The following is a 14,305-nucleotide window of genomic DNA, read 5'->3' as shown; positions in this document are numbered from 1 at the left end:
TTGATTTCTCTGGCATTACTAAACAGTATAAGAGAATATTTTTGCTCATCACCATAAACTATCGTGTATACTCACCAAATCATATGCATAATCATTTACCACATGTTCTTTCACTTAACATTGGTTAATTTTTTTTTTAAATTGAAAAAATAACATTTAATGCAAAAGTTAACTATAACTACGTGAAAGGACACGTGACAAATTATTAGGTGTATAATGAGTATACATTATACTTATGGTTGTGAGCAAAAATGCTCCCACAATATAATAGTGTTTCAGCCACGTGTCAGCGCACAGGGTCGATAGATTTGTGAAAGCTCTGTAATCCCAAGTGTGACTCGCACATTTCCTTCACCAGCATCTAACTCGGAGCCCTGACTCAGCCCCAATTCCTCCGAGTCTCTGACAGTTGATTTCCCGCCTCGCCGAGTCCGACCCGGTAAACCACTGTAAGATCGCCTAAATTCTCACTCTATTACTCTAATTTTCTGTGTGTTTAGCATTTAGCCATGAGATTAAGTGGATCGTTTTGACCTTGGACTTGGATTATTATAACTGTTTGGATGCCGAGAAAAGTTGGGAACGTGAAAGAAAGTTAAATTGTGTGTTTAATCTGTATGTTAGGGTTAGATTAAGAAAATTCAACGGCAAAGAGCGGCTTTCAAGTTCTTTATTTCTTAATTTTGGGGTTGTCGATTGTGCATTTGTCTGTGAAATTGTGAGTTTGTAAAGATTTTTGTTTTTTTATAGGAAAACTATAATTTGCTCAAGGTGTGATATTTCAGCACTGCCTACTAAAATTACACGTTTTGATACAATCACCATCTCGATGGTCCGATGGTGAGTGTATATATATTCACATAATTATATCTGGCCGTCGAGATGGTGATTGCATTAAATACACAGTAGAGTCAAATCTGATATTTTCACTCTTTTACAATTTTGATTTTACTACTGAGTTTACAAAAATGGATGTTTTAAGATTTTTGTGTTGTATGCAAAATAGATTATGGTTTCTATGCTGGCCTTTTGGCAACTGGGTAGTGTTACTTTTCAGTGATTCCGTTGTGCCTTAGCTTGAAAAGGGAGGAGGGTTGTGTTAGGCGCGACGGAATCCTAACAGAACCCTCCTCCCTTTTGTTGTTGTATCACATTTGTGTTAGACATGGATCCTGAAAACAAAAATTTCATCACATTTTTGCTGTTGTATAGGCAGCTGGGCGCTCTGCCGGTATTTGACGAAGATGTTTTCTTTAGGTTTAATGGTGCCTAAAAAGATTATGCTTTTATGATTGTGATTTCAGATGGAAGAAGTTTCTCTCAACACCGAGCCGGTCTTTGACGAAGGGGATGACTATGAATTGGAGGGAGATTTTACCGAGCATGATCATGGAACTGGGGAAACAAACAGAAAAAAGGACCCCGGAGAACCTACGGTGGGTTTAGAGTTCGATTCATTTGATGAAGCATATGATTTTTACAATCTCTATGGTAAAGAACAGGGCTTTGGCATCAGAGTAAGCAATTCATGGTTCAGATCAAAGAAAAAAGAGCGGTATCGAGCAAAGCTAAGCTGCAGCAGTGCAGGTTTCAAGAAAAAGAGTGAAGCCAATAATCCAAGACCCGAAACAAGAACTGGTTGTCCTGCAATGGTCATTATCAGGCTGGTGGACTCCAAAAGGTGGAGAATAGTCGAATTAGAGCTTGAACACAATCATCAGGTGAGTCCACAAATCAAAAGGTTTTACAAGTCGCATAAGAAAATGATTCTTGCTGCCAAAAGTGCTCAACCGCCCCCAGAGCCCGTTACAGAAGTTCATACTATCAAGCTGTATCGAACACCTGTTATGGACGTTGGGTGCAGTGGATACTCAAATTTTAGTGAAACTGAAGGTTTGAATTCGATTGATCTCTCTAAGCACTTGGAACTTAAAGAAGGAGACACTCATGCAGTTTATAACTACTTTTGTCGAATGAAACTGACGAACCCTAATTTCTATTATTTAATGGATCTTGACGACGATGGACGCCTGAGGAATGTGTTTTGGGCTGATGCCAGGTCCAGGGCTGCATATGGCTACTTCTGCGACACGGTCGCAGTAGATACAACATGCTTGGCAAACAAATACGAAATCCCCCTGATTTCATTTGTTGGCGTAAATCACCATGGACAATCGATTTTGTTGGGCTGCGGCTTCCTTGGGCAAGAGTCGGAGGAAAATTTTGTTTGGATGCTCAGGGCATGGCTCAAATGCATGCTAGGGCGCCCTCCACAAGTTTTCATTACTGATCAATGTAAGCCCTTGCAAAGTGCAGTGTCTGAGGTTATCCCGAACGCTCGCCATTGCTATTGTTTGTGGTATATCATGCAGAGAGTTCCAGAGAAATTGGGAGGACTGAGGGGATACGACGAAATCAAGAGACAATTGCACAAAGCAGTCTATAATTCCTTGAAGATAGCTGAGTTTGAAACTTCATGGGCAGAAATGATCAAGCGGCACGAACTAGGGGATAATAGATGGCTTCAGACATTGTACGAAGATCGGCAGATGTGGGTTCCGGTGTACTTGAAAGACACATTTCTTGCAGGAATGATCCCTATCCGAGAACATGAGAGCTCGACTGCATTTTTTGATGGTTATGTGCATAAGCATACGTCTTTCAAGGAATTTGTTGATAAGTACGATCTAGCTCTACATCGGAAGCGCATGAAAGAGGTGGCGGCAGATGTGGAGTCGAGGAGTTCAAGCTTTGAACTAAGAACGAGACGTAATTTCGAGGAACAGCTACGTAAGGTGTATACGAAGGAAATTTTCAGGAGGTTCCAGTTGGAGGTTGAGGGCATGTACGCCTGCTTCAACACAAGACAGGTGAATGTGACTGGGTCTATACTAACCTACATAGTCAAGGAACGGGTTGAAGTTGAAGGAAACGAGAAGGAAGTCCGATGCTACGAGGTTTTGTACGAATCAACACAAGTTGATGTACGATGCATCTGCAGTTTGTTCAACTACAAAGGTTATCTATGCAGGCATGCATTGAACGTTCTTAATTACAACGGCGTAGAAGAAGTCCCTTCGCGCTATATTCTGCCACGGTGGAGTAAAGATTTCAAGTGCAGGTATCTTCTCCATCACAGCTCGAGTGATATAGACGTGTATAACCCAGTGTACTGGTATAATCATCTCTATAAACTTGCCCTTCCCGTTGCGGAAGAAGGGGCACAATCGGAAGAAAATTATAAGACTACCTTACTAGCATTGGAGGAGTTATTAAACAAGTTTCATCTTGTAGAGGATAACCAAGTGTAACAAAGAACGGTATATGATAGTACTGTATACAAATATCCTCTTGAAAGATGACTCTGCGGCATCTTTTGAACTGCATTCATACGCTTACTCACTCCTACACACACAAACTTGGGCAATAACCAGAGCAGTTAGGGAGTCTTTCTAGTGCCTGCGGCAATTGCTATTTTGTAGTGTGTATATAATGTGCAAAATAGGCAAAACCCATGAGTTTCACAAAGTTATGTTTTGCTGATGAACACGAACCAAGCTCTTCGGTCTATTAATCAAATTCACAATACAAGAAACAACTAGATAAAATATGACCAGCCAAAAATATAATAAACTCATCAAGCTATGTTTTCAAGAAACACACAACCTAGCGGCCAAAAGATAAACAAGAAAATACAACCTGAACCAGTTCAAAACTCCCACAGGCTGCACACACAAATGAGCGATTTGAAATCACATAAACACAAGAATCTGACAACTTACGTCTCTGGAAGTTTAAATAGAAGAATCCCATATACCCAGAAGAGGAAGAAAACAAAGCAAAAGCACGTTCCAATTTCACTTGTTTGTCATGCTCACTACTTCAAGCAGGAGGGTAGTGCGAGGCCATGGCAAACGAAAGCCAGCACAACATAAATTACTACTAGCACAAGGAATATCAATGCAACCCTGCAAGATTCAAAGCACTTGGTAAGTGGGGGCAGACAAATAATGCATTTACATGAATGAAAAATACTCTTGCCATAAAATTTACGATAAACTGAGTTTGAATATATAGTCAAATTGACTTGACAGTCAAGCAATCTAATATGCCAGAGTATCTGATAGAAAACATTACCATTACACAAAAGTATAAAACGCTCTTGCTAGACAATATAACACAAGCTGTGGTATCTATACATAGCTGAATTGACAGTCTAGTCTAGCAACATAATATTCCATACTGACAGACATAAAAACATCACCGTTGCATAAAACACTCGTGCCAGACAATCTAGCACAAACTGTGGGTTGAATACGTAGTTGAATTGACAGTCTAGCAACGTAACATGCTGGACACGCTAGCTTTGTAACTTTACCATTACATAAAACACTCTTGCCAGATAATCAAACACAAACTGTGGATTGAATACGTAGATGAACCGACAGCTTAGTAATGTGACCGTCTGACATGAAAACGTAACCCATTGCATAAAGTACATACAACTCTTTAAATCATAAGATGAAAAGAAAAGAAAAATTGATAATTTCGACGTTTCTGTAGCTATTGAATTGAGCTTTGAGTTTAGAAAACATACGTGAGCTTAACATTTTTCCACCACACACTGGTTCTGAAACGGCGAGCTTGCTTTCTGAACCGGAAGGTATTGTCTTGCATATTAGCAGTTTTATCAACCAGCAACTCCAAGCGATCCCCTCTATCCAAAACTTTGTCAATGTTCTCAATCATCACATTTCGCACCTACAAATCCGAAAACTCAATAAGAAATCAAACCACAATCGTTAAGAAAAAGAATGAACAAACTGGATCCACATTCCACGATTAAACTTGGTCAATTGGTGACAAAATTGACATCTTTCTACCTGGCTCATTTCGCCTTTGAGTCGATTGATCCTATCGGCATTAGGATCATTGGAGTAATACTCCATCTGCTGGCTCAAAACCCTAGAAAACTCATCGTTCATGCCGTAAGCCTGAGCCGAATGAACAGCGCGACCGTAGGTCCTCACGAATCTCTGATGGATGTCCTCCAGAAAAGCGAACGGCATTCTCCCTGCACCAAAAATCGAACAAAATTAAAAAATAAAATAAAATAATTGAAAATTGGGGGAGGGAAACTGTGCGAAATTGTGAATTGGGTCAAACAAAACGACGACGTACGGGCGGCGGTCTCGTCGGCCATACAGAGGACGGTGAGGCCATCGGTGCGCTTGACGTGGAAGATGTAGCGATCTTGAGAGTAGGAGACGTGGGTGTCGCTGTCGCCAGGGATTTTCTCGAGGATTTGTCTGGAGATTGTGCTCGCGTTCGTCGCCGTGCCGCTGAACTCCGCTAGCACCACCGATCCCCGTGCTACCAGCGCGTACAGTATCGCCATCTCCCCGCCACCACAACCACCGCCAAGATCAGCTCAAATCTTTCTCTCTCTCTCTCTCTCTCTCTCTCTCTCTCTCTCTCTCTCTAGTCTCTCTCTCTAAGCAATTACGGTAAGCTACCGACGGCGACCGACTCTCTCTCTTTCTTCTCGGTAAGATTAGCTCAAATCAGCCATTTTTGGTGTTCAAAAATCGAAAATGAAAGGTTTCACTCTCTCGCTTTCTCTCTCCATCGCCCTGTTAACTCGCTTTCTCTCTCTGTCGCTCTGTTAACTCTGTTTTATTTTTTATTTTATTTTATTTGGCAGAAATTGCTGAAATTGTGGATTATTGAATTATTCATAAAACGGAAAATACAGCAAATGACATGTGGACTATTGATTGATTGAAATATAAATCAACGGTCTAAAGTCATCTGAAAAAGATTTGCTAAACATAGTAGTTGTAGTTTTCATTCTTACGTGGATAATTCAGTACCGTTGATTGAAGTGAGTTGTACAATATATAGAAGGTTCTCGCACGACCTCACGATGAGGAGAAAAACTTATATAGTGTCACTCAACAAAATTCAATGACAAGACAAGTTCGGCATAAGTTTTTCTCCACAATGAGATAAAAGGTGTATATTTGCTCAGGTTTCACATTATTGATTATCGCTAGGTAAGTATGATTTTAATCAACATAATTTGTAAAGTTCATACTCATTTAATGATAATCAAGAGAGCGAGTATAAATTCTCATACGATAAGAGTTCGTGTGACAATCATGACTCATGCTAATAACATTTTCCAATGACCAAATCACTTACGAAAACAGCCTACATAAAAATTAAAGCTCTTATTTGTTAGAGAAAAAGTAGTTTTTATGCATTATTGAGTGATTTTCCACAAAACAATTCGAACTTTTTTATTTAACTTTTTGATGTCTTTATACTAAAAACACTTATATCCAAAATGACAATATTGCTTCCGAATTAGGATTGAGAGCCTCGTATGAATCAATAATGGTTCGGTTAAGATGGAAATCAATCTAGTTCAATTCAAAATTTAAGCAAATGAATTCTTATTGTTAATTCTTGTGAAGTTCATCCATTTAGTGAAAATTAGCTCATTCGCTCAACAACAAAAAATGAGGCACCCCACGTAAACGACTCTTACGATAAAGTTTGACACTTGGTTACACATAATACAAGAAAAAATGAAAATTGTATCCCAAAATTCATGCTTGCCCTGTAAGAGATGTTGGTCTTGATTGTTTCCCACTCTCAACCAACGAACTATATATCCCTTCAACAACAAAACAAAACAAATTAATCAGATTCATTAAACAACAACAAAAAAAATATATTTATATTGATATATTTTTGGTATAATGAAGGCGTACGGGCGGCCAGCTCATGGAATGGATGGCCTCAATTCAAGCAGAAAGGCGGGTTTTTGGATGGTCCCATGCTTTTGAAAGTGTCATGTGCCGGCCTTTATATTTCAGTTTTCCTTCTCAAATAACCAGCGTGTGCCCACACACCCCCCCCACCCCCCCCCCCCCCCCCCCCCCCCCCCCCCCCCCCCCCCAAACAAAAAACATCCAAAAGGTCCTTGGATATTTTATGGAAGATGATTTTTATTTTTATTTTTTTCTGTTTGAAATTGGCTTTGGTAGCTTTTATGTGTTATCCGTCTTATGATCGACATGTATATAAAAAAAGTAAATAAATACTTGATAAAACCCCCATGGGAGGACGATTCCAGCTTTCTAGTTTCTTTTCTCAGATGCCTTTGTTTCATTTTACAAGTTCTACTGCCATCTGTCGCATTCTCGTCTTTCTTTGTAGATATATTTGCATTTATATTATGTTCTATCACGCGTTATTTCTATGTCTATATGTGTGACTATTTCGCTCAAAGTGTTTTAAATAATAACCGCTGCATTTTTTTTCTTTTTTTCTTTTTGTTTTAATAAATGATATTATTTTCACTTTCATATTACTGTGGAGTTTTGAATATTAACGTAAACCATTCCGTTGAGATTATTGAGTTTTGAACCCCATTTGACAATGTTGTGGGTCTCACTACTATATTTTTTTCACTTATTTTTTTAGTTTTCGGCTTAAATATCTACTGAGTATACATTTGGTGCTCAATAAACCGTAAAATTGCTTCCAAATTCCTAAAAAAGTTTAACTTAATACTCAAGAAAAATATTTTTGCGAAAATTAAAAAAAAATTGAACTTTTGTCAAAACACACAAGCGTTGGGAGGGCTCGACTCATGCAAAACGAGGTAGACTCAACTCACCAAAACGAGGCAAACCATGGCACAAAACAAGGCAGGTTCCGCTTACAGAAAACAGGGTGGGCTTCTAGGACGCAAAACAAGGCGAACTCTGCGCATGGAAAACGAAGCAAGATACGTTGCACAAATCGAGGCTAGCCTTGTGCATGGAGGACAAGGCTGGTTCCATGCAAGTCAAAACAATGCGGCCTCTGTGGACGCAAAAAGGGGCAGGCTTTTGACACACAAAATGATGTGGACACCTCCCATGCAGAACAATGCAAATCCGGGCACACAAGACGAGGCGACTCCGCGCACATAGAATGAGGCAAACTCCCAGGTGCTCATAAAACGAGTTGGGCTCCATGTTCTTCAAAATATATTTTTCCGTGCAAAATCTATTATAATTTGTATTTAAACACTTGTAATCAACAATTTAAAACCTAAATTTAAAGATATTTGAACCTTTGTTTTTGGTAATTTTTCTTTTATCTAAATCTGAACTACATATTAATAAAACCCTTTTTGTCAACCCAAAAATGGTGAAAGACTATTTAACAAAATAAAATTTTGTCATTTTTTGTTTAAGCTTCAACTACATGTGATTTTACAAAAACCTTTACAAAAATGTTTCGAGAAAATAAAAAAATTGCAATTATTTACAAAAACGTGGATTTACGCTCAATGTTTTCAGTCAGTTTTGCAAATTCATACATAAATCACCGTTCAATCTATTTATTTTCACCTTCGCCTCACTGTGATGTTTTGAAAATTAAGGTCAGACTTTCCGTTGAGATTCTTGAGTATAGAACCCTAATTGACTATTTTACGGGCCTCACTACTATATTTTTTTTTAGTTTTCGTCTTAAATATTCTATTAAATATAAATTTGTTGCTCAATAAATTGTAAAATTGCTTCCAAATTCCTTTAAAAGTTTAACTTAATGCTCAAGAAAAATATTTTATGAAAATAAAAAATTTGCATTTTGTCAAAAAGCATGAGTGTTAGGCGGGTTTGACGTATGCAAAACGAGACAGACTCAACGCACACAAAACGAGATAAACTATGGCACGCAAGACAAGGCAAGCTCAGTTCACCAAAAATGGGGTAGACTTTTGGCACGCAAACAAGGCAAGCTCTGGGCATGAAAAACAAGGAAGAAGATGAATGTTGGAAGGAAGCTGAGTTTTCCAAGGCGATATTTGACCCGCCTGATTCGTTTCATTTTCTTTTTATCTTTACGTTATGCAGGTGGAGAGGGAGGCAAAAAGGGAGGGGGGAGAGACATGAAATAAAAGGGGGTATATACTTGACGCATGTCAAGCATACAGAAATAAGACGCCACATATGCAACTAAAACATGAGAAAATAAAACATAAATAAAGGTTTTTCCCTATAGCAATTACATGTGGATTTTTTATTTTCGATTGAAATTTGAGTTGTTGGATTTATTCTAGTTTCATGAAAATCTAATTAGTGCAGTTTACATGCCGATTTACACAGTACCTACAACATAAATTGGTTAAACTGTGATAAGGTAGAAAAAATTAAGACACGAATTAGAAGCAGGAAAAATAGGAACTAATACTTATACTTAATTCTAAAATAAAGAAGAAGATAAACCTATAATTAGTCCACTTGAAGTAGTATTTTTATTAAAAATTTCGATGTACTTTTTAATAAAAATTTTGAGCCGATGTTCTTTTTAATAACAATGTCCAGAGGGCTTTTAGATCCTTCTACACAATTAATTGGGCCTCAGGCAAACATTTAAAGGTCCAAATGGACAAGCCCTTCATTTTCGGGCCTCAAATTTTCTTTTCAATTCTTTTATACCTCCAAAAGAAAAGAAAAAAAGAATCCTCTTAATTTCTTGATAAAAATAAATAAATAAGTAAATAATTAGAAAAACCTCAATTTTATGCCCAGAACAAGGGGCGGGCTTTTGGCGCCAAAAATGATGTGGACACCTCATGTGCAGAACAAGGTAAATATGGGCACACAAGACGAGGCGGCTCCGTGCACATAGAATGAGGCAAACTCTCAGGTGCTCATAAAACAAGGCGGGCTCCATGTTCTTCAAAATATATTTTTCTGTGCAAAATCTATTATAATTCGTATTTAAACACTTGTAATCAACAATTTAAAATCTAAATTTAAAGATATTTGAACCCTTTTTTTTTGGTAATTTTTCTTTTATCTAAATCTGAACTACATATTAATAAAACTCTTTTTGTCAACCAAAAAATGGTGAAAGACTAGTTAACAAAATAAAATTTTGTCATTTTTTGTTTAAGCCTCAACTACATGTGATTTTAACATCTCTAATTTTTAGAAAGAAAAAATTAAAAAATATACACTAAATATAAATTTTAGCAACTGACACACCCCGACCCGGAATGTCCACTAGGACTCCGAATCGAGCTGTGCTAGCCGACACCTAGAAGGTGACGAAGTCATAAAGTGTAGTAATGTGGAAAAAAAGAAAAGTGAATAAATTAAACTAAACTAGAACTAATTAAAATTAAATAGTGAAAGAGTGTGCGGCCCTGGGAACACATCCCAATCTCGACTCCATCGTAGCACAATATTGTCCACTTTGGGCTTACCATTCCCTCACAGATTTGTTTCTGGGAACTCAGACGAGAACTTCTCAGTGGGTCACCCATCCTAGGGTTACTCTCGCCTGAACTTGCTTAACTTCGGAGTTCCGATGGAATCTGAAGCCAGTGAGTTCCCAAAAGGCCTCATGCTATAGAAATGGGAGCATTTACATATAAGGTACATCACCCCCTCTCCGTTGGTCGATGTGGGATCTTACAACATCTCTATTATTTTTCCCTTATTTTATTTTTTTACTTTTCAGCTTAAAAATATTCTACTAAATCTACCTTGTTGCTCAATAAATCGTTAATCTGCTTCCAATATATTATAAAGATTTCCTTAATGCTCGCGGAAAATGTTTCGAGAAAATAAAAAAATTTCAATTATTTACAAAAAACATGGATTTACACACAATGTTTTCAGTCAGTTTTGCAAATTCATATGTAAATCACCGTTCAATCTATTTATTTTCACATTCGCCTCACTGTGATGTTTTGAAAATTATGGGTCTCACTACTATATTTTTTCACTTATTTTTTGTTAGTTTTCGGCTTAAATATTCTATTAAATATAAATTTGTTGCTTAATAAACTGTAAAATTGCTTCCAAATTCCTTTAAAAGTTTAACTTAATGCTCAGGAAAAATATTTTACCAAAATAAAAAATTTGCATTTTGTCAAAAAGTATGAGTGTTAGGCGGGCTTGACGCATGCAAAACGAGGCAGACTCAACTCACGCAGAACGAGACAAACTAAGGCATGCAAGACAAGACGGGCTTCGTTCACTAAAAATGGGGCAAACTTCTGGCACGCAAACGAGGTGAGCTCTGAGCATGAAGAATGAGGCGGAATACGTCGCTCAAAAATATACCAAAATGATTCAAATTATTGCTGGTGCCACAAAGTGAGCGTGACTTTCCAAGTGGCAATAACTGTTGTTTCTTACATGTCTACGTTTTTCATTCTTAGCTCATTCTTTCCATTTACACAAGAAAAAACTACCCTAGAACTCTAAAACTCATTTTGCTTCTTCAACCCTTAAACGTATTGACTCGGAAAATTATGGGGAGAAGTACGTTTTAATGATACAAGCGAAAGTCTAAACTTCTTTAAGCTACAAGGAGGGGATTCAAACTCAAGCGTAAGAGGACGGGCATACTATCGTGCCAATTGGACTAAGTTATGTCTGCTTGTAGAAACAGATGTTAATGTCACAGCTAAATAACGGTTAAAAGAATAGTTTTTTTTTTTTCTGAAAAAGGAAAGCACCTTTCTTGTGGTGCAAGCCTGCAAGGGTAGTAACCGTACAGTATGGTAGTAAGAAGAAGGCTCAAACAGCCAGATGTTGAAAGTTCATATGGTATGGTAACCGAACCGATACCTATAAATTGAAAAATTGGAACAAAACAGGAGTTTTGAAACAGAAGGTAGATGTAAAACGATTGGAACAACAATGTATAAGGTTACATACTGTGTATTTCTAGGTGAAAAGAAATCAAATTGTATCCAACCAAGAATCAAAATCATCCACTTCTTTAGACTTTGTTCCGGAAATAGACGATGATTGAAAATCATGGACAGCCCTTTGTTCTTGAGGTTGAGACAGACCGCCTTGGTTAATCAGCATCGATGTTTCATTTATCAACTCATCAAGCTCATCATCAATGGTAGCAGATGAATCCGGGACTTTTCTTTGAGGTTGAATCGGCATCAGGGAAGCGTCTACTTGTACAGAAAAAGTATTACGAGGCTTGAAAGCAGTTGAATCATTTATCTTGGTCTCACCAAATGAATCAAGAAGCAGATCCAGTTCCAGTTCCGCCTCTGCAGTTGATGGCTCAAATGATTTTAAGCTGACTTGTGTTTCTGACTCTGGTAATTTGTGTTCATACTCCGATTTGCCAAGTTTAGGATCAGTAGGAGAATCAGATACCATAATCTCAATATCATGGTCAGGAACCTGAACCTCCTCCGAAAAATCACTGCGGGGTGATTCTTCAGGCAATCTTCGGGCTGCTTCCTCATCACATGTTGTTTGCTCCGCATACAGCTCCGGTGGCAATAGATCCGCTTCAATGAAAAGCCTCTGCGGTAAGTCAATCTTTTCCAATTGCTCTGCAAGAGAATGCAAATTCAAGGAGAGAAATGACACCTCATGAGGTGCAGCAGCATTCTTATCCTCCACAACAAAATTATCATCTCCAATCCGTGATAGAACGCTCTCCCCCCTGACCGAAAGCATAGTTTCTATCCCCTTATTCCATTCCCCGAGCAGATCATTCTCCAAACCAGGAAATATATCCGAATACGTGATTGACTGAGACTGAGACCGCGCCTCATCTATCAGATGACAAAAGTCTGCACCCTTACTCTTTGGAACAACTACATCAGAGGCTCGATTCGAACCATCACCTGCTGGAACTGGATCTTCTGAACCTAAATCTAACTCTTCCTCGTAACGATCCCAATTTGATGGGAGGGCAGACGCACCCTTAGTAGGGTGAGTTTTCTCTTGAACTTCCTTTCCCAGCGGATTCCTTGCGGTTCCAGCCTCATTTCCCTTGCCGCCCCCGACGGCTGAGGATTTTGCTTTCGGCTTTGGATGGTACTTCTTGCTATGGTGCTCGGAGTGTGCCCTCTTCGATTTTGCTAAAGCCTTGGCGTCCATTGCCAGATAACTGATTTACATTTACCATAGCGAAAAAAATGAACTAATGTGAGGTTGTATTGCTATTATCTAACATATCGCGTGCGCAATTTCGACGCAAACACTAACGGAATTGGCTAAAAGGACCGATGATCCACATTAAATCGAATTCAGATAACAAGTGTCGCGGATTTTTAATTTAAGGACCAAAGCTCCAATTCGGTCTTAGTTTAGGACTATTTCTCCAATTTTTGCATGATAAATTCTTAATAAATTAGGAAAGATAATAACAAATTCTTAGGATGTTATGGAATCTGGAACGTTTAAATACCTGGAGAGTAGAAGAGCCGCAGTCGACAGAGCAAGTAAAGGAGCGGTTTGTAGGTTTTGAGCCGCCGGAAGAGGTTGTACGGACACGGAGGGGGAGCCCCTAAAGTGAGAAGGTCGAGGCGGAGGACCGCGAGATCGTTGGTAGGTTCTACTTTCGCACAGAGAGGGGGAGAGATGAGGAAGACGCAAGAGGGGCTTTTTCCTTTCTTTCCGGCTTCATGCCACATGGGCTTTTGGGTAGCAAGTGGAAAAAGGGTTTGCGCATCACGTGGGCTTCAAAAACCGGAAGGTAGTGGGCTTGTTCAATATTTGGGAAGAGAACAATATAAGAACCTCTAGTCGGTCCGATTCAGTTTGGACGGGACCTAAAAGGCATGAACCGGAATTTTTTTGTCAAACGATAGATTTTATTAGATTAGATGTTAGATTAGCCATCGACGAAGTTCGAACCCACGCCGTCATGCAAGAGCTCAACACCTTTCCACAACCGGATTTGGTATTTTCCGCTTGATTTTTCTTTTTTTAAAGAAAGACTTGGCTCTTCAATAACAGAGAATGAACTCCTCTTTAAAAACATCATGGTTTTTTCACAAAATTTCGTATTTATGATCGGAACAGTTCATATTATAAATCACTATATAAAGATCATTTCTACAAAAAAAATCAATTAAAATTAAGATTGTTTAGTCATCGAACTATATAAGAATATATGGACGAACTTGGCAAAAGAATTACGAATCATCCATTTATTTGCTACAATTGGTTTGCTAAACAATCTTAGTTTTAATTGATTTTTTTTTTTTGCAAAGATGATATTCACAAAGTGATTTATAATATGAACGATTCGGTCATAAACACGAAATTCTATAAATAGGCAGATATGTATAATAGGATTTCAATTTTGATCATGTATTATATAATGACATATGATCCACGATCTTGTGACTCGGATACACCGGAAAATATCCCATTTTCGTGATGTTGCCTTTGAGCTTGATGCGAAAGGGGTGGAGGACATGATCAACTCACCTGAGCAATTGTCAAGGAACGTTTCTTTT

General features: G+C 38.3%; 3 protein-coding genes across 3 annotated transcripts; 1 reads left to right on the top strand and 2 right to left on the bottom strand.

The window, feature by feature from the left end:
• Positions 1–312: 312 nt before the first annotated feature.
• Positions 313–3,814, top strand: LOC137744296 (protein FAR1-RELATED SEQUENCE 6-like). The gene is made up of 2 exons (XM_068484145.1): positions 313–449; positions 1,305–3,814. The coding sequence occupies exon 2, from the start codon at positions 1,305–1,307 to the stop codon at positions 3,309–3,311; it is 2,007 nt and encodes a 668-aa protein (XP_068340246.1). The 5' UTR covers positions 313–449; the 3' UTR covers positions 3,312–3,814.
• LOC137744307 (vesicle-associated membrane protein 711-like) lies at positions 3,520–5,678 on the bottom strand. Its single transcript, XM_068484149.1, has 4 exons — positions 5,182–5,678; positions 4,884–5,074; positions 4,598–4,761; positions 3,520–3,968 (listed from the first exon to the last, which is right to left on the bottom strand). Exons 1-4 carry the CDS (start codon positions 5,396–5,398, stop codon positions 3,878–3,880), a joined length of 663 nt encoding a protein of 220 aa, XP_068340250.1. The 5' UTR covers positions 5,399–5,678; the 3' UTR covers positions 3,520–3,877.
• A 5,950-nt stretch (positions 5,679–11,628) lies between these two features.
• On the bottom strand, positions 11,629–13,423 carry LOC137714551 (protein ECERIFERUM 16). Its single transcript, XM_068453746.1, has 2 exons — positions 13,249–13,423; positions 11,629–12,948 (listed from the first exon to the last, which is right to left on the bottom strand). Exon 2 carries the CDS (start codon positions 12,936–12,938, stop codon positions 11,766–11,768), a length of 1,173 nt encoding a protein of 390 aa, XP_068309847.1. The 5' UTR covers positions 12,939–12,948; positions 13,249–13,423; the 3' UTR covers positions 11,629–11,765.
• Positions 13,424–14,305: the final 882 nt, after the last annotated feature.

Source organism: Pyrus communis, chromosome 1 (assembly GCF_963583255.1).
Source record: "Pyrus communis chromosome 1, drPyrComm1.1, whole genome shotgun sequence".
Lineage (NCBI taxonomy): Eukaryota > Viridiplantae > Streptophyta > Magnoliopsida > Rosales > Rosaceae > Pyrus > Pyrus communis.
This window is presented reverse-complemented; position numbering and strand designations above follow the sequence as displayed.